The sequence below is a fragment of the Myotis daubentonii genome, chromosome 2 (genome assembly GCF_963259705.1).
Source record: "Myotis daubentonii chromosome 2, mMyoDau2.1, whole genome shotgun sequence".
Taxonomy (NCBI): Eukaryota; Metazoa; Chordata; class Mammalia; order Chiroptera; family Vespertilionidae; genus Myotis; species Myotis daubentonii.
This window is the reverse complement of record NC_081841.1, coordinates 6,646,306-6,662,777: the sequence shown is the minus strand read 5'-3', so window position 1 is coordinate 6,662,777 and position 16,472 is coordinate 6,646,306. Positions and strand designations below refer to the sequence as shown.

Genomic DNA, 16,472 nt, shown 5'->3' with positions numbered 1-16,472 from the left:
AAGACAGAGAGACGCACCGATGTGAGAGAAACATATCATTGGGCGCCTCTTGCATGAGCCCTGACCAGGGCCCTGGCTGGGGAGGAGCCTGCAACCAAGGTCCATGCCCTTCACCAGAACTGAACCCGGGACTCTTCTGTCCGCAGGCTGACGCTCTATCCACTGGGCAAAACTGGCCAGGGCAGCACATTCCATTCTACAAAGTCCGAGATGCTTGGAGACTCAGTGCCTGTCTTTTCCCACTGGTGTCCTCGGACTCCCAGGGGCTGCCCACCTGCAGGCATCGGCCCTCATCCCAGGCAAAGGGAAGCACATAGGACCCACCCCAGGCCTGCGAGCCCACACATCCTGTTGGACACAGGTGTCGCTGTTCACCAAGAGGGTGACGGAGGAGAACCCCACGAGTTCACAGTTCCAGCTGGGGCTTGAGACCCCACTGGTCCTCCTTGAGGCTGCCCCTTCATCTGAGCGTCCCCAGCCCTGGCCGCCTCCATCCCCTCTGAGGGGCTTGGGAAGGAGGACCTGCTCAGGACACTGAGGTGAGGAGTCTGGATGGGGCGGCAAAATGAGAGGGGCCGGGACCACACACACACACACACACACACACACACACACACACACGCAGCTGATGACAAGCAGGAATCTCCTAGGTTCTCCAGACACACCCACAAGCCCCCATCTGAGTGGCAGGAAGCAGAGGATGTCCCCACTCCCAGGCGGGTTTGCCAGAACCTCATCATCCAATCAGCTCCTTGGGTTTCGATTCCTGGACTCTGGCAAGAGCCCCCACTTCTCTTCCTGGAAGCAAGAGACCAAGATACAGTCACTCTGGGAAAGCAGATGAGCGGGTAGAAGACACGTGGTCTTACATGACCAGAGGAGTCCCGACTCTCTGCGCTGTCACATGCAGGTCCAGGCAGACCTGACCCCCAGCTCCCAGGGCCCCGTCGCCCCGGACCCCCAGGACCTGAGACGTCGGAGAGGGTAGCTCACAGCTGAGGACACGGCTGAGCCCTGGGCTCCCCACCTCAGCCTGTCCTCCTGCCGGAGAGCCAGCTGCGGGGAGGCAGACCTGGGCCTCATGCAGAGCAGCCTCTTGCCCAGGCAGTGTTGCTCAGCGGTTGAGCCTCGACCTATGAAGCAGGAGTTCACGGTTCAATTCCCCGTCAGGGCACATGCCCGGGGTTGTGGGCTCGGTCCCCAATGAGGGGGGTGCAGGAGGCAGCCGATCAATGATTCTCTCTCATCATTGATGTTTCTAAGTTTCTATCCCTCTCCCTTCTTCTCTGAAATCAATAAAAAAAATATTAAAAAGAAACATACAACAACCTGTCTTCTGATTTGATGATGAAGAGCTGATTGGATGATGAGGTTCTTGCAAACCAGCCTGGGAGTGGGAACGTCCTCTGCTTCCTGCCACTCAGACGGAGGCCGGTGAGTGTGTCTGGAGAACCTAGGAGATTCCTACTTGTCATCTGCTTGCGTATGTGTGTGTGTGTGTCTGTGTTTGGTGAGTCAGGGCAAGCCTTCGGGCCCGATGCCCAGACACAGGTGTGTGCCAAGCCCGATCTTTGTCGTATCTGTGACACCGGCGGTGGGACCACCAGCTGGAAGCAAGGGAATCAGCCACAGCCACGGAGCCAGCATGCCGTGCGGAGTGCACTGGGGACAGACCCAGGGCTGCGCTGGCCCCGCCCTCCCTGACCTGGGTACATCCCCTGGGAGGAAGCTTGGGGCCTGCAGAGGGTGATTTGAGAGGAGCCGGATGGACAGTCAGTGGGACAGAGGGGCATCCTCTCGGGGACAAACTCTACCAGCTGGGGCTCAGGTCACACTTGAGCCAGGAACACAAAGTCCCCCGTTCATCGACGCTGAGGGTGGAGAGGACGAGCGGTGCCCCTTCCTGAGGCGGGCACACCCTGCATCCTCTGCTCCCAGGCCATCCTGGCCGCCCTGCTGGGAGCCTCTCTGTTCTCCTCTGTGTGATGGGTGGACAAAGGCTCCCAGTCCAGTTCCTTCCCCTACAGGGTGGCTCCTAAGGGGAGCTCAGCTCACGGTGACCCCACCCTGCCCTTCCTCTCAGGGCAGAGTCTCCCTCCTGGCTCAGCCCCGCAGGTCCCTGCACTGGGCCCGGCCACGCCCTGCACTGGCGGCCTCGGGAGTCAGGGCTGGGCACCCGGGGCCTGTCCTGTGGGGGCTCCGTGTCCTGTGCCTGGACCCTCAGGTGGGAGCACCTGTCCTCTCACCTGTGCTTTCGCCTCCTGCCTGGCTGTGCCGTTCTGCCCAGAGTGACCCCACCCTCCTGGGACCTCACAGGCCCAAGGTCAGGCCAGGGGGGGCCTTTGTCAGAACAGAGAAATCAAAACCTAAGTTGCGCTACAACTAGGAGGAAAGAGAAACGCACACGGACACTCAGAGGAGGCGCAGTGCTGAAGTCAAATTCTGAGATGCCCGACAGCAGACCAGAGGAGTGCAAGAATCAAGTCAATGATTTGAAATGCGAGGAAGCAAAAAACATCCAATCGGAAAAGCAAAATGAAAAAAGAATCCAAAAATGCGAGGATAGTGTAAGGAGCCTCTGGGACAGCTTCAAGCGTACCAACATCAGAATTATAGGGGTGCCAGAAGATGAGAGAGAGCAAGATATTGAAAACCTATTTGAAGAAATAATGACAGAAAACTTCCCCCACCTGGTGAAAGAAATGGACTTACAGGTCCAAGAAGCGCGGAGAACCCCAAACAAAAGGAATCCAAAGAGGACCACACCAAGACACATCATAATTAAAATGCCAAGAGCAAAAGATAAAGAGAGAATCTTAAAAACAGCAAGAGAAAGAAAGTCAGTTACCTACAAGGGAGTACCCATACGACTGTCAGCTGATTTCTCAACAGAAACTTTGCAGGCCAGAAGGGAGTGGCAAGAAATATTCAAAGTGATGAATACCAAGAACCTACAACCAAGATTACTTTATCCAGCAAAGCTATCATTCAGAATTGAAGGTCAGATAAAGAGCTTCACAGATAAGGAAAAGCTAAAGGAGTTCATCACCACCAAACCAGGATTATATGAAATGCTGAAAGGTATCCTTTAAGAAGAGGAAGAGGAAGAAAAAGGTAAAGATACAAATTATGAACAACAAATATGCATCTATCAACAAGTGAATCTAAGAATCAAGTGAATAAATAATCTGATGAACAGAATGAACTGTTGATTATAATAGAATCAGGGACATAGAAAGGGAATGGACTGACTATTCTTGGGGGGGAAAGGGGTGTGGGAGATGTGGGAAGAGACTGGACAAAAATCGTGCACCTATGGATGAGGACAGTGGGTGGGGAGTGAGGGCGGAGGGTGGGGCGGGAACTGGGAGGAGGGGAGTTATGGGGGGGGAAAAAAGAGGAACAAATGTAATAATCTGAACAATAAAGATTTAATTAAAAAAAAAAGAAATAAAAAAACAAACAAACAAACAAAAAAAAACCTAAGTTGCCCCTGAGGGCACAGGATGAGTCATTTGGGCAGAAAAGTTCCCTTTTCTATGACGCCATGTGGGTGGCATGAGTGTCTTTAGTTTTGGGAAGGGGTGGGGCTCAGCAGTGCCAGCTCAGCAGCTTCCAGGTTCTTTGATGGCATATAAGGCACCTCGGTCCTTGAAAGTGTCCCAGACCGAGGACGGGCCGTGACCAGCAGAGACGGTGAAGGAGCTGAGACATGGACAACCGAGCACCAACTGACAGGTACCACCCGCCCCTGGAGCAGCCCTGCTTCTGAGCACCCCCTCCTGGCTCCCTGAGGACTTGCCTTCTCCAGAGGGGACCCCCTGCTTCTCCTGTCCCTCCTGATGGCCCTTCTATGTCCAGGACCCCTCAGCTGATGCCCAGAGGGCCTGTCCTACCCGCCTCTCCTAAGCCCCTGGCTAGAATCTGGGGGTCACCCTTGAGGGTCCCTGTTTCTCCGCTCCCTCCGTCTCCCATGAAATCTATTCTCTCTGCTCTGAACTGAGGCCCTAGGACAGTGATGGCGAACCTATGACTCATTTTTTTGGTTGATTTTTCCTTGTTAAATGGCATTTATATATATAATAAATATCAAAAATATAAATCTTTGTTTTACTATAGTTGCAAAGATCAAAAAATTTCTATATGTGACACAGCATCAGAGATAAGTTAGGGTTTTTCAAAATGCTGACACGCCGAGCTCAAATGGTTCGCCATCACTGCCCTAGGAGGTCACGTTCAGATTTATGTTTTGGTTTTTGTAAAGGACATGATTATTTTCATGATGAGAAGGGAAATGTCATGAGTTATCTGAGAAGACTAGTTTGGCATCTCTTTTCCCCGATGGGGCCACCCTTTCCCCCGATGCACCATGTGGCTCAGGTTAACCCAGAAGAGCAGAGGAAACAGCACCACTGGGCAGCACCTGGCAGGGCTGGGTCAGCGGGACGAGGGCAGGACGGTGATGCCAGAAGAGGCCCCGTCAGAGCTCTGAGCCCCTGCACTGCTCCCGGGGAAACCCTGACAAAAAGACTGGGCTGACTCCCCCAGGACCCCCCAAAGGGGTCAGAGAGGGAGGTTAGGTGGCCCCAGCTAAGTGAGCGGGCGCCCATCCTCTGTGGGTCTAGCCAGGATGTGGGTGCAGAGGGGAGGAGAATGGGGTGATCCCCAGAGGAACCCCATGCCTTGCTTCCTCCTGCCTGTGCCCACAGACCCCTGATGAAAAGAGGAACCTTCAAGAGAAACTTCCGGAAAGAACCTAAGGACCAAACATACCTGTGCTACGAGGTGGAGGTCCGGCAGGGCGTTGCCTGGGTCGCAGTGGAGGGGCTCCAGGGCATTCGACGCAAAAGGGTGAGCGAGCAGGGCAGGCAGGGCCCCCGGGACACTCAGTGAGAAGGTTCCATGCCCACAGGTGTCCTCTGAGCAATGTCCCTTGGCCCCCAGCTGCTGTGACGTTGCCCAGAGGCAGGGAGGACGGACTCTGCTGTGATTGGCAGCTTGGAGCCCCAATAAGAAAGCAGTCACAGTGTCCCAAGGCCTGGGCCCACCAGCCCAGTGTCAGCCCAGCCTCCAGGGTCAGCCTGTCCCTCCTGCTGTGCCTCTGAGGAGGGGTCAGGCCAGAGGGAAAGGCACCCGGACAAAGTGGTCGTTCTCCCCTGGCCCCCGCCCGGGCAGCCTCTGGCCAGAGAGCCAGAGGTCCCCCTTGGTGCTCCCTCCAGTCACTCCTGGGAGAGCCTGGCAGGGTGCTGTCCCCACAAGTGCATTGCCAGCTGCACGGAGCCCAGGATGCCTCCTGGGTTCCAGGTACCATCCTCTGCCACCAGGGCTCTGTGCCAGCTCCGTGGGCCTGACCTCTTCCTCCTCCCTGAGCCCCTGGTTGAAAACCCTTCCCTGGGCGGGTGGGCTACTCTCCATAATCCTGTGAGCCCAGCAGCAACGCTCATCCCGTGTCTCCCCACCTCTGCCTCGGTGCCCTCACCCCTTCTTCCCGCAGAGTGTGTCACCCTTGGGCGCAGCACAGGGGAAGCCCAGAGTGGAAGCGTGTGGAGGTGCTGGTGCACAGGCGGGAGCTGGAGGTGGGGGAGCAGAGGGAGAGCTCCCCTGCCTGGAGCGAGCACCCACCGCTGTGGCATCAGGCCCAGGACCTTGGGGCTCAGCTGCCTCCTCCCTCTGACCTCAGCTATTTATTTATTTATATTTATTTATTTATATTTATTTACTTATTTAAATGACTTTTATAGATTCCAGAGAGGAAGAGAGAGAGTAGAAACATCAGTGATGAGAAAGATATCATTGGTTGGCTGCCTCCTGCACGCCCCCTACTGGGAATCTAGCCTGCAACCTGGGCCTGGGCCCTGACCAGGAATGGAACCAGTGACCTGTTTGTGGATGGCTCGCTGCTCAACCCACTGGGCCATACGTGCTGGGCTGCCCACACCTCGTTGTCTCCCTGCAGGGTCTGAGTAGGTGCAGCTCCTGAAGGCATAGGCTTTGGGCACAAATAGAGGCTCTCTGGGAACTGTACCAAGATGAATCACATGGAGCCCAGATCTGTTTTCTCAATGGTTAGAGCGTCAGCCTGCACAGCCAGGGGCCAGGGGTAGGATTCCAGGTCAAGGGCACTTATCTCAGTTGCAGCTTTGATTCTTGGCCCTGGGTGGTGGAGTGTGGGGTAGGCAACCAGTGGATGTGTCTCTCCCATGTTGATGTTTCTCTCTCTCTGCCCCCTCCTCCATCCCTCCATCCTCTCTCTAAAGATAAATGGAAAAAATCTCCTCAGGTGAGGATTTGAAAAAAGAACCATATTTAGCACTAATAGGTTTGGCTCCGTGGATAGAGCATTGGCCTGCGGACTGAAGGGTCCCAGGTTCGATTGGGTCAAGGGCATGTACCTTGGTTGTGGGCACATCCCTGGTGGGGAGTCGGCAGGAGGCAGCTGATCGATGTTTCTCTCTCATCGATGTTTCTTACTCTCTATCCCTCTCCCATCCTCTCAGAAAAAAAAAAAATTAATAAAATATATATATTTTTTAAAAAGAACCATATTTATTGCAAAACTTTAAAAAATTAAAAGTAATGAAATACCATGGTGAATGGAATATCAACTGGCTAAGTGAAGACTGATCAGTTACAGAGCCATGGGAACCATGGTTTGCTGATGTAGAACAAGTCCTCACTGCTGATCTGCCCTTTGTAGATGCTGATATTATGTGATTCATGAGTCGCCTTCCCTTTGACCGTGTAGATCCGGCATTGAAATAGCGTTCACCCTGACGCTGAGCTGTGCCCCTTCAGTCCTGTGCTGGAGGCCAGTCCTCACCTGCCTCTGGCTGGTCCCACCCTCCCCTGTTCACAGCAAGTGACAGATCCCTCTTCTCCCCCTCTGTGTTCAGGGTGCTGACACACACAGGGAACACTGTCCTGAAGGGTTGTGCTTCCTGGATGGTAACAATCGCAAGAATCCCCAACCTCGTGCAGAGTTGTGCTTCCTGGCTCTGTTCCAGCCTCAGCACCTGGATAGGAGGAGAAAGTACAGGCTCACCTGGTACATATCCTTGAGCCCCTGCCCAGACTGTGTTCCAAAACTGGTTGAATTCCTGGAGGAGAACAGACACGTGCAACTACGCATCTTCGCTGCTCACATCCATACCAAAATCAGTGGCTATGAGGATGGGCTGCGCAGGCTGCGGGACGCTGGGGCCGAACTCGCCATCATGACCTTCGAAGGTCAGCAGGGACTCCTGAGGGTGGGTGGTGGGCGGGCAGAGAGGCTGGGAAATGGCTGCACAGAGGGGGCAGGAGGAGAATCCAGGTGGGGACGCCTGTCAGCTGCCTGCAGGGGGGCTGCTGGGTCTGGAGAGGATGGGGTCCCCTGGAGGAGAGAGTTCAGGGGAGAGAGGGGTTCCTGGGAAGGGGGGAGGTGGGTCCCTGTGCCATCAGGACCCAGGTCTTCCTGGTAGAAGGGGAGGGGCTGCCTCAGATTCCAGTGGAAGAAAGAATTTGAGGGATGAGCTCAGTGCCTTGGAAGGAGAGAGAAAGGGGGCAGGGAGATTCTGATGGGGAAGGTGTGTCCCTAGAGTCAGAGACCTGGGCCCTCCCCGCTCTAGGAGGAGCTCACCTTTCCCTCCCTGTTCCCACAGAGCTCCAGCACTGCTGGGAAAAATTCGTGTACCACGGGACGCGGATGCAGCCGTTGAAGCCTGAGACGGAACTGGAAAAAAAGTTACAGAAGCTGAAGGAGATTCTCAGGTTCCTCCTCCCCCCCCCCCCATCCTCCCCCCTTCCCTTCTCTCCCTGGGCCTGTCTCTCCCTCTGGGTCTCCTGCTCCCTCCTGGGCCCCAGCTCCATCCTCCCCTCAGGTCTCACAGTCCCTCTGCTTTCTCCCCTCCTGCGCCCCTTTTCTACCCCCCACCCCCTTTGTGACTCCCCCAGACTCTGCTCTGTTCACTTTCTCACCTGCCTCACTCCCTGCTTCCTCCAACTCCTCCTTTTCAATTCAAAATCAGGGACTGAAGGATGAACTTCCATCTCCCTAAACAGTCAGTGGTCTTCTGGTGAAGGAGGAATAAAACACTTTCTTCAAGGAATGAAAACGCATCACGTGCTGCATTTCCAACTACATTCACAGAAACCAGTAAAAAGCAACGACTGGGCTCATAAGGAATTTTTTAAAAATATGATTGATTTACTTTTCATTTAAATTCTATGATGTGTTCCAAATACACACCGGTAACATTCTATTCGTTCTTATCAGAATTATTTTTATATTTAGAGGATTAATTATTTACATTGATTTTAAATCTAAAGCAATAACATGAAAGATTAAGAATCTTCCACAAATGTGTTTGCCTCTGTAAGTGTTCCATGAAGTCCAAACAGTTCAATAAACACCTGCAGAAGTGAAAATGCCTTTCTCTTCCGTAGGTACCTCCTGGGAGCGCGGTGGTCACACTAACTGCCACTGGCCACGTAAAGTCGGCAATATTTATAGGAGCAGAAGCTCAAACCCAAAAGCCTAAACGCATCGACCACGGATGTGCGGAGAGTAGTGCTGTGTTGAAACGACAGCCCATGCGATAGGAGAGGAGAGAGGCTCAGGGTCACTATTGGGAAGAGCAGTTGAAGTTGACATTGGCTGAGGGGAGGGCTGGGGATTACTGTGTCCTCAGGCCTTTCCAATTCCAGTCCCTGGAGAGGACGCTGGAGGGAGGGGCTTCCCTGCAGACAGGATCCCTCTGCCCTTCCCAGGACCTGGCCACGCAGGATGCAGTGCAGGCAGCGGCTGTCTGTCCTGCCGTGTCTCTGTGGAGCCTGAATCATGCTGAGCGAGCCCTGGCAGCAGGCATCCTGCACAGGCCTTACAGGCAACCAAGGCTCCAGGTCTCTCACCACAGGCTTCTGCTCACATGTCCGGACCCCCCTGTCACAGCCTCACACAGGACTGTGAGGGACTGGGACTGAGTCCTTTAGTTTACAGACATTGGAGGGATGGAGAATAAGGACAGTCATAGGCCTGTGGCCAAAGCAGTAGGAGGGGACTGAGTCAGGAGGACACAGAGCCAGAGGGAGACTTGATAGACAACGTGACCTGAAGAGATGGAGAAAAGGACAGGAGAGGGGTGGTGGGGTGGGGAGGGGTGGGGTGGGTTGGGGTGGGCAAAACAGGGCTGGGGGCCAATGGTGGGAAACAAGGGGCAGGAATGAGATCAAGGACAGAAGTCTGGGTTGTCAGGGAACTATGGCCGCCATGGAGGGGCTGAAAGTCAGCTTGTTTCCCAGGACAAGACCTGTGAGAGGAGGAGGACAGTGTGGGCCTAGCTCAGCAGCTCAGTGATGCTATTGGAATCATGCCCACACCCCCACACCCCCCCCCACACCCCCACACCCACACCCAACTCAGCTCTGGGGGTTGTCTCCTCCTGCTGGTCTCCTCCAAGCCTCAGATGGTGGCCCACGTCTACTCATCACGCCTCAGTCCCAGGGGACAGAGAGAGGACTGGACCAACCTCAGAACTTTCAAGCCTGTGCATCCTCTCCATGGACAATAGCAGGGACGGACCGTGAATGGCAGCTGATGGGCAGCCCATAAGTCAGTTTCCAGTGGTGTTTCCTTCCTGTGGAGACCCTGTGGGTGTGGCAGAGGGAACAGGCTGCCTCTTGGATTCCTCACTGTAACACATAGAGAGTAACCATGACTGATCTCGGGGGCTGTAGTGACAGTTAAATGTCGGGCATTTGGTGATATAAAGTGCTGGAGTCCAACCCCAGCAGGTCCAGGGGTCCCCAAAGGTGTGGACGTAGTCGGCGAAGAAGGAATGACACGGAGACAGCGTTCAGTTGATCAGCAGCCTAGCTAGGATCTTCAGCCAGGATCTCCAGCCAAGTTCTGGTCTGGATCTCCAGAGAGGTTCTGCTTAGCATCTCCAGCCAGGTTCAGTAGCCATGTTCCCTCGCTAGGTTCTCCAGCCAGGTCCAGTCACCAGGTTCTAGTCAGGCTCTCCTGCCAATCTCCGCAGTCAGGTTCAGTCCAGGATCCCCAGCCATGCTCTCTCGCCAGGCTCCGCCTCCAGGCTCCGAGGCCAGTCCCTGTCCAGGATCCTCCGGCATGCTCTCGCCAGCGAAGTTCTTCTGTCCCTAGAGAACGTTCTGTGTAGGTTCTGTGCCTAGGCTCTGTCTCTCTTGGTCCTGTCTTCCAAGCCCTGTGTTCTAAGTTCTGTGTTCTGAGTTCTGTCTCCTGAGTTCTGTGTTCTAAGTTCTGTGTGTTTCTGTCTTGTTACAACTGTATTTATACCAGTTGATTCAATCCTATCAATCTCTATTACAAAGGTTAGGGCGTTTCTTATCTCCATTCCAAGGAGAAAAGATTATGTAGTTTAAGCATGATTGTTCGTAGTTAAAGGGATTAATTACCCGCCTGGCACTTAGTTGAGGGGTTTTATATTCCCTCCCTAACTTCAGGGGAAAATCCCTACCTGGGGATTCAACCTTTCTCGGAGAGGTGACCTTGGTTAAAACACATAGTGCCAAGAAGGTGAGCAAACATATTAAGAACCGTATGCCATATATGCCAGGTCCCTTGAAACAGCAAGGATGGACCGGCTCCCGGCAATAAAGAAGAGGGGAAGCCTCTGGTTCAATAAATCAATCAATTTTCAAATAATCCTTCCGTCCTCCAGCAGTTTCTGCTCACAACATGTGCAGCCTGGTGCTGGGAAGAAGTGGTGACAAGAAGCCTTAAGGGTCTCAGCAGGTGGTCAAGGCTGAGACCCAGGACAAGGTTGACCCCTTCTCCTGACCCCCTCCTCCTGCCTTCCCTGATGGGGACTCCCTCCTTATCCTCTGCCAGCTCCTGCTCTGCCTCTGGGTGTTCCTCCTGTCTCCTGACCCTGTGCCTCGCCTGGCCTCTCCCCAGGACTCCCAGATGTCCTGTGGGCTGCTGCCCTCATTTCTGTGTCTCCTCCCACCCCTGCTGCAGGTGTGCCACGGAGAATGCCAGTCCCAGAGTGACCACACCATGCCCAAGTGAGCAGGACATATTGAGAGGGGCCTCCATTCCCTTTGTTTTAAATTCACTCTGCCTTTTGGTGCAGACTCACTGTGTCTCAGGACCTGGTCAAAGCCCCTTTCATCCCCAAGCGTGTCCAGACTGCACCAATTCTCACAGCAGGGAATGACTACTGAGCACCATATTGCTGAGGCAATGTTCTTTTTCCCTTTTCCCAAGGTTGCAGGGAGACAAGATTCAGCCCAGATTCACACCCTCACTTTCTGCCCCTTTTCTCCCTTAATTCCTTCATCTCTCCACACAGCTTTAAGTCTCTCCATCTGCCCAGAGTGGTATATCCTCCTTTTGATCCTATTTCTTCCTGTCCGTGCTCCCTTTCCTCTTCTTTGGCCTCATGTCTTTCTCTTTCCTTCCCTTCCAGCTTCCCCTTTAACTTCATTTCAACTCACTGAGAACATAAAAGAAGGCCCATAGAAATGCAGATATATACCATGTTCATGGATGGAGAGTCTCAGGGCCTCAGAGACGTCTATGCCTGCCAAGATTGCTCTACACATTGATAATAGGGTATCGCATGAAACACGAAAAGTTTGTCCATCACTCAGGTGGTTTGGCTCAGTGGTTGAGCTTGGACCCATGAACCAGGAGGTTCATGCATGGGCACCTGCCCAGGTTCTGGTATCTTTTCCCAGTAGATGGTATGCAGGAAGCAGCCAATGAATGTTTCACTCATCGTTGATGGTTTTTTCTCTCTCTCCCCCTTCCTTCCTCTCTGTGAAATTAATTTAAAAAACATATTTTAAGGAAATTTTGCCCATAAATTCATGTAGATCTGTACAAGATCAATACAACTTCAAAGGTGAGGCTAAGGTGGATGGGCGTACCAGATATTGGACCTATGCTGAAGCCTGGTAGAGCAGCAAGGTAGTCACCCAAGCATGGACAAGTGAGGCAATGGAGCATATGAGAGAGTCAGAGACAACCTACACACACACACACACACACACACACACACACACACACACAGCACACACACACAAAGGTTGTGGCATTGCACGTCAGTAGGACACAATGACATTGAAGGAAAGTCATTAAATGTCCTTGCATTGGCTAGCCAATACAAAATAAAAAATGACATGTCTATGTCATGTCATATACATACATGATAAAATGAATACATTTGAAAACATTAAAAATTAAGGCATGTATACATGGAAAGACTTCATGAAGTGAGACCCTAGCCACATATTGAAAGAAAGCATTTGCAGTGTAACTGACAAGGGTCACTATCCAGCTTGTCTGAAAGCTCTCCTAGAGTAAGAGGGACAGGAGGCTGCCTGCGGTGCCCTCCCCACCCTGTGAAGGCAGAGGGACCCAAGCAGAGCACCAAGCCCAGAACGAGGAACTCAACGCACATCTGTCCCTGATCCAAGGTCCACACATCCCCATCATTCAGCAGGAGGCAGGTGGAGAGCGTTCCTGGGCTCAGGCTTGGGCTGGGTGCAGGATGGTGTGGGGAGGGCTCCAGCCTGACCCTCCCAGGGGAGCAGGGCCTGCCCCATCCCCTCTCCCTGCCATCATCACTTTCCCTTTCCCTTTGCCAGCAGCCTGGGTCCTGCTGCACAGAGGAGCCTGTCTCCAGCAGAGGTCAGCTCTGTCCAGAGGGAGGGCCCCAGAGGAGGAGAGAAGGTGGGTCTGAGGCTGAGGAAGAGCACACCCCAGGGCCCGCCCACCCCTGCAGCCAAAGCAGGAAGGAGGTGGGGCCTCAGCTGAGAAGACTGGGAGTTTCTCCATCCAGGGACTTTCCTAAACCTGGGCCTGTGAGCAGAAATGCAGCACCAGCGCCGGGGAACAAGGGCAAGGCCCAGGCAACACTTCACTGCGGTGCCCTGGCCCAGGTACTGCCCCCACTCTGTCCTTCTCTGTAGCCCTTTCTACTCGGGGGCCCTGAGGAGTCTCTGTCCTCAGCCTTGTCCTCCCCCTGGTCTAGCCTGGCTTCTCTCCCGCTCTGGGCACCTTCTCTGCAGGTCCCACTCCATGGGGGCTTTGCCCTCTTCTGGGGAAGCCCCCACAATTGCTTCTGAATGGCCCCTCCTGCCCCTCGCCCAGGCCTGTTATCCACTTGGGCCTCCTCTCGGTCTGCCAGTTGTGGGCTGGCTGTCCCCTCCCTGCCCGCGGGGCTGCTGCTCTGTGGCCTTTCCTGTGCCCTCTTGGCCATGAGACTTGCAATAAAGGATGAGTGGAGCACTGGGGCATTTGGTTTGAAGCACTTGTATCCACTTTCTGTGCTACTGACCCCGTTATCCACTCAGAGTGAGAGGAGCTCGCTGAGCAGAAAGGGAAATCCTCTCTCCCAAGGTGCCTGTGAGTAGAAGAGCAAAGTCAGGCTGTCCCCAGAGGCATTCCTGTCCTGGAGTTTATAGTGCACCCACCGGTAGGAGACACACTGTTTACAATGAGGGACAAAAGAGCCTCTCAACCAATAGGTCCCCGCTGCCAGCTGACGTCATGCAAGGGCTGGACATGGCTTTCCCTGGGCAAGGGACCGGCTCTGTCACTCAGCAGCCCTGTGACTTGGACAGGCTACTCCCCGCTCTGTGTCCCGTTCCCTCCTCTGTAAAATGGGATGAGGCCCCTGGATTGGGGAGGAATAGAGGAGTTCAGATACAGGAGCTCTTAGAACAGTAGCTGGAGCCTGTGAATTGCACCTTAAAATGAAAATCTAACATTTGGGGGATTAAGGCAGTTTTATTACTCATTTCTGTATTCAAATGATTGGGGGTGATGGGTTGGGCGTGTGTTGTTGGAAGCAGCAGAGCCAGGCCCTAAGGGAGAGGACAGGAGCCCCTGCTGTCCCTGCAGCCCTGCTCTCCTCCTTTCCCAGCTTTCTGCCTTGAGGTGGCAGGAAATGCTGAAGGGAAGGGGTGCTGGGTGGCAGGGCACCCAAGCCACCAGATGGGAGAATCTTGAGGGAACCCTGCATTTTCTCTTTTCTCTCCTGCCCCCAGGAACCCAATGAGATGGTTAAGTCTTGAGTATTTCTACTTTCACTTTACAAACTGGCCTAACCCCAAAGGTCGCAATGGCTGCTACCTCTGCTACCAAGTGAAAAGAACAGAGAAGGGCTTTTCCTTGGACATGGGCACCGGGGTTTTTGAAAATGAGGTATGTGCCCCATGATGCTGTCATCAGAGGCAGGAGCTAAGCCAGGGAAGGATGTGGGGAAATGATAATATGTAAAATGCCAGAAGCTTCTTCCCATAACACTGTCCTATGTTTTAGCCCTGGATGCCCCTGCTTGACCCTCCTGAATCGCCAGGTACACCTGGGTGAGGACGGCAGCCTCAGCAGACACAGAGCAAGCCCCTGCCTTGCAGTCAAACACTAAGGTCTCCTGTGAAGTGTCCACCACACAACAGCCCTCCATTCCCCATCCGGACAGCAGACTACTCAGAGCCCTTATGGGGTGGATGGGGTGTCACCATGGCAGTCCTACCTGTGGGAGCAGGATGGAGGGGCTGAAAGTCAGCATGTTTCCCAGGACACGATTAGGTCATTTAACCTTTTCTAGTACCCAGTGTTCAAACTTTCAGAGAAATTGATCAATTTAATGTTGATAACATACTTTGTGATATATCGAAGATATTGCTTCAACATATCGTTAATATAAAAGGTCTCATGAGATAGTTTACATTCTTCTTTCAAACCACGTCATGGAGATAAGGAGTGTATTCCGTATTTGTCGCACACATCAGTGCAGGCGAGCCGCATTTCAAAATCACAGTAGACACTTGTGCTAGTGGCTCCCTGTGGGCAGCACGGCTCTGGGCCCTCCCCGGCAGACAGCACCCAGGGAACAAGCCTGGACCCAGCGGCCTGGCCTGGACCAGGCACCCCGAATGCTCATAGAATGAAAGAATGGGAGGGTGGGTGTTGGAGTTTATGGATGAGGGTGGGAAGGGATGACTAAACAAATACAGCCTGGAGGGGAGACGTTTAAAGAGGAATCAATCAATAACATGCTTCTGAGACTCTGGCTCCCTGTACCCTGGTCCCCACTCCTCCAGCCCTGCAACATGCCTGCTCGGCCAGCCCAGAGGGCCCCCTTCCCCTCTCTGTCTCTCCCAGTTCTATCCCAAGAAGCCCATCCACACAGAAATCTGCTTCTTGAATTGGTTCAAGACCCAGCAAGCATTCTTGGCCCAGAACCTGTCCCGTGAGGAGAAATACCATGTCATGTGGTTCATGTCCTGGAGCCCCTGCTTCCAATGTGCCAGGCAGGTGGTCGCGTTCCTGAAGGACCACAAGTACGTGCAGCTGAGCATCTTCGTTGCCCGCCTCTACTACTCCAGTCGCCCCCAGTACCAGCAGGGGCTGCGCAGCCTGCAAGGCGCAGGGGCCCAGGTGGCAATAATGACTCCAGCTGGTGAGAGCAGAGGGCACCGGGGCAGAGGTGTGGGGGGACTAGGACCAGCCAGGAAGGACCTAGAATCCCCAGAGAGGAAGGAGACGCCCCTTAGCTGCCTGCGGAGGTGGTGCTGGAGTCGGGGAGTCTCCTGGAGGAGAAGTTCAGGGGAGAGAGGTGGTCCAGGCTGGGGAGGGAGGTGAAGGACACGTGCAAGAAGGAGGCTTCCAGAAGGGGGAGTGGGGCCTGGCTCAGATTCACAGGGAGAAAGGGGACTGAAGTGACAATGAAGTCCCGGAAGGAAAGAGAAGCGTCTGAAATCATGATGGGAAGAGTGGTCCCTAAGAGTCACACACTGTGTGTCCCCTCAGGGCTCCCGCAGCAGAAGCTCACCTTGCTCTCCCCTGTTCCTTTCAGACTTTGCCTACTGCTGGGACATCTTTGTGGATGACCCCCTACAACCATTCCGGTACTGGAAAGGAATATATTTAAACAGTTGCAGCCTATCTAAGACTTTGGTGGACATTCTCAGGGTGAGGTGACTCCCTCTGACTTCCCCCCTCTTCTCCTCCCCGCTCCTCTTCTCTCCCTGGGCCTGTCTCTCCCTCTGGGCCACCTGCTCCCTCCTGGGCCCCAGCTCCATCCCTCCCCTCAGGACTCACAAGTCCCTCTGCTTTCTCCCCTCCTGCGCCCCTTTTCCTTCCCCCCCTTTGTGACTGCCCCTGACTCTGCTCTGTTCACCTTCCCTCCTGCCTCACTCCCTGCTTCCCCCACCCGCTCCTTCTCAATCCAGAATCTAGAAAATTAAAGGATGGACTTCAATCTCTCTAAACAAGTGGGGAGACTTCTGGTGAATGCGGAATAAAACACTTTCTTCAAGAAGTAAAAACGGCCCTAGCTGGTTTGGCTCAGTGGATAGACCATCGGCTTGCGGACTGAAGGCTCTCGGGTTCGATTCCAGATAAGGGCACATGTTGGGGTTGCGGGCTCCATCCCTGAGCAGGAGGCAGCCGATCAATGATTCTCTCTCATCATTGATGTTTCTATCTCTCTCTCGCTCTC

At 53.8% G+C, this 16,472-nt stretch overlaps 2 protein-coding genes across 4 annotated transcripts; both read left to right on the top strand.

Annotated features, from left to right (window-relative positions):
- The first annotated feature begins 3,712 nt into the window (after nt 1-3,712).
- On the top strand, nt 3,713-11,181 carry LOC132225941 (DNA dC->dU-editing enzyme APOBEC-3B-like). Its single transcript, XM_059680870.1, has 5 exons — nt 3,713-3,738; nt 4,710-4,851; nt 7,005-7,227; nt 7,641-7,749; nt 11,091-11,181. The coding sequence occupies exons 1-5, from the start codon at nt 3,713-3,715 to the stop codon at nt 11,179-11,181; spliced, it is 591 nt and encodes a 196-aa protein (XP_059536853.1).
- On the top strand, nt 10,704-16,472 carry LOC132226947 (DNA dC->dU-editing enzyme APOBEC-3Ca-like). Of its 3 annotated transcripts, XM_059681505.1 has the most exons (5): nt 10,707-12,903; nt 14,014-14,170; nt 15,134-15,431; nt 15,828-15,943; nt 16,204-16,472. In XM_059681505.1, the coding sequence occupies exons 1-5, from the start codon at nt 12,836-12,838 to the stop codon at nt 16,216-16,218; spliced, it is 654 nt and encodes a 217-aa protein (XP_059537488.1). In that variant the 5' UTR covers nt 10,707-12,835; the 3' UTR covers nt 16,219-16,472. The 3 variants fall into 3 exon arrangements, with proteins under 3 accessions (XP_059537487.1, XP_059537488.1, XP_059537489.1); XM_059681504.1 differs by lacking the exons at nt 15,828-15,943; nt 16,204-16,472 and having other exon boundaries at nt 10,704-12,903; nt 15,134-15,811; XM_059681506.1 differs by lacking the exons at nt 10,707-12,903; nt 15,828-15,943; nt 16,204-16,472 and having other exon boundaries at nt 14,082-14,170; nt 15,073-15,811.

Coding starts and splice junctions, on each gene's coding strand:
- LOC132226947 (XM_059681504.1), top strand. CDS start 12,836: ATGCAGCACCAGCGCCGGGGAACAAGGGCAAGGCCCAGGCAACACTTC. Junction 12,904..14,013: donor ACTGCGGTGCCCTGGCCCAG/GTACTGCCCCCA, acceptor TCCTGCCCCCAG/GAACCCAATGAGATGGTTAA. Junction 14,171..15,133: donor CCGGGGTTTTTGAAAATGAG/GTATGTGCCCCA, acceptor TGTCTCTCCCAG/TTCTATCCCAAGAAGCCCAT.
- LOC132225941 (XM_059680870.1), top strand. CDS start 3,713: ATGGACAACCGAGCACCAACTGACAG. Junction 3,739..4,709: donor AACCGAGCACCAACTGACAG/GTACCACCCGCC, acceptor CTGTGCCCACAG/ACCCCTGATGAAAAGAGGAA. Junction 7,228..7,640: donor CGCCATCATGACCTTCGAAG/GTCAGCAGGGAC, acceptor CTGTTCCCACAG/AGCTCCAGCACTGCTGGGAA.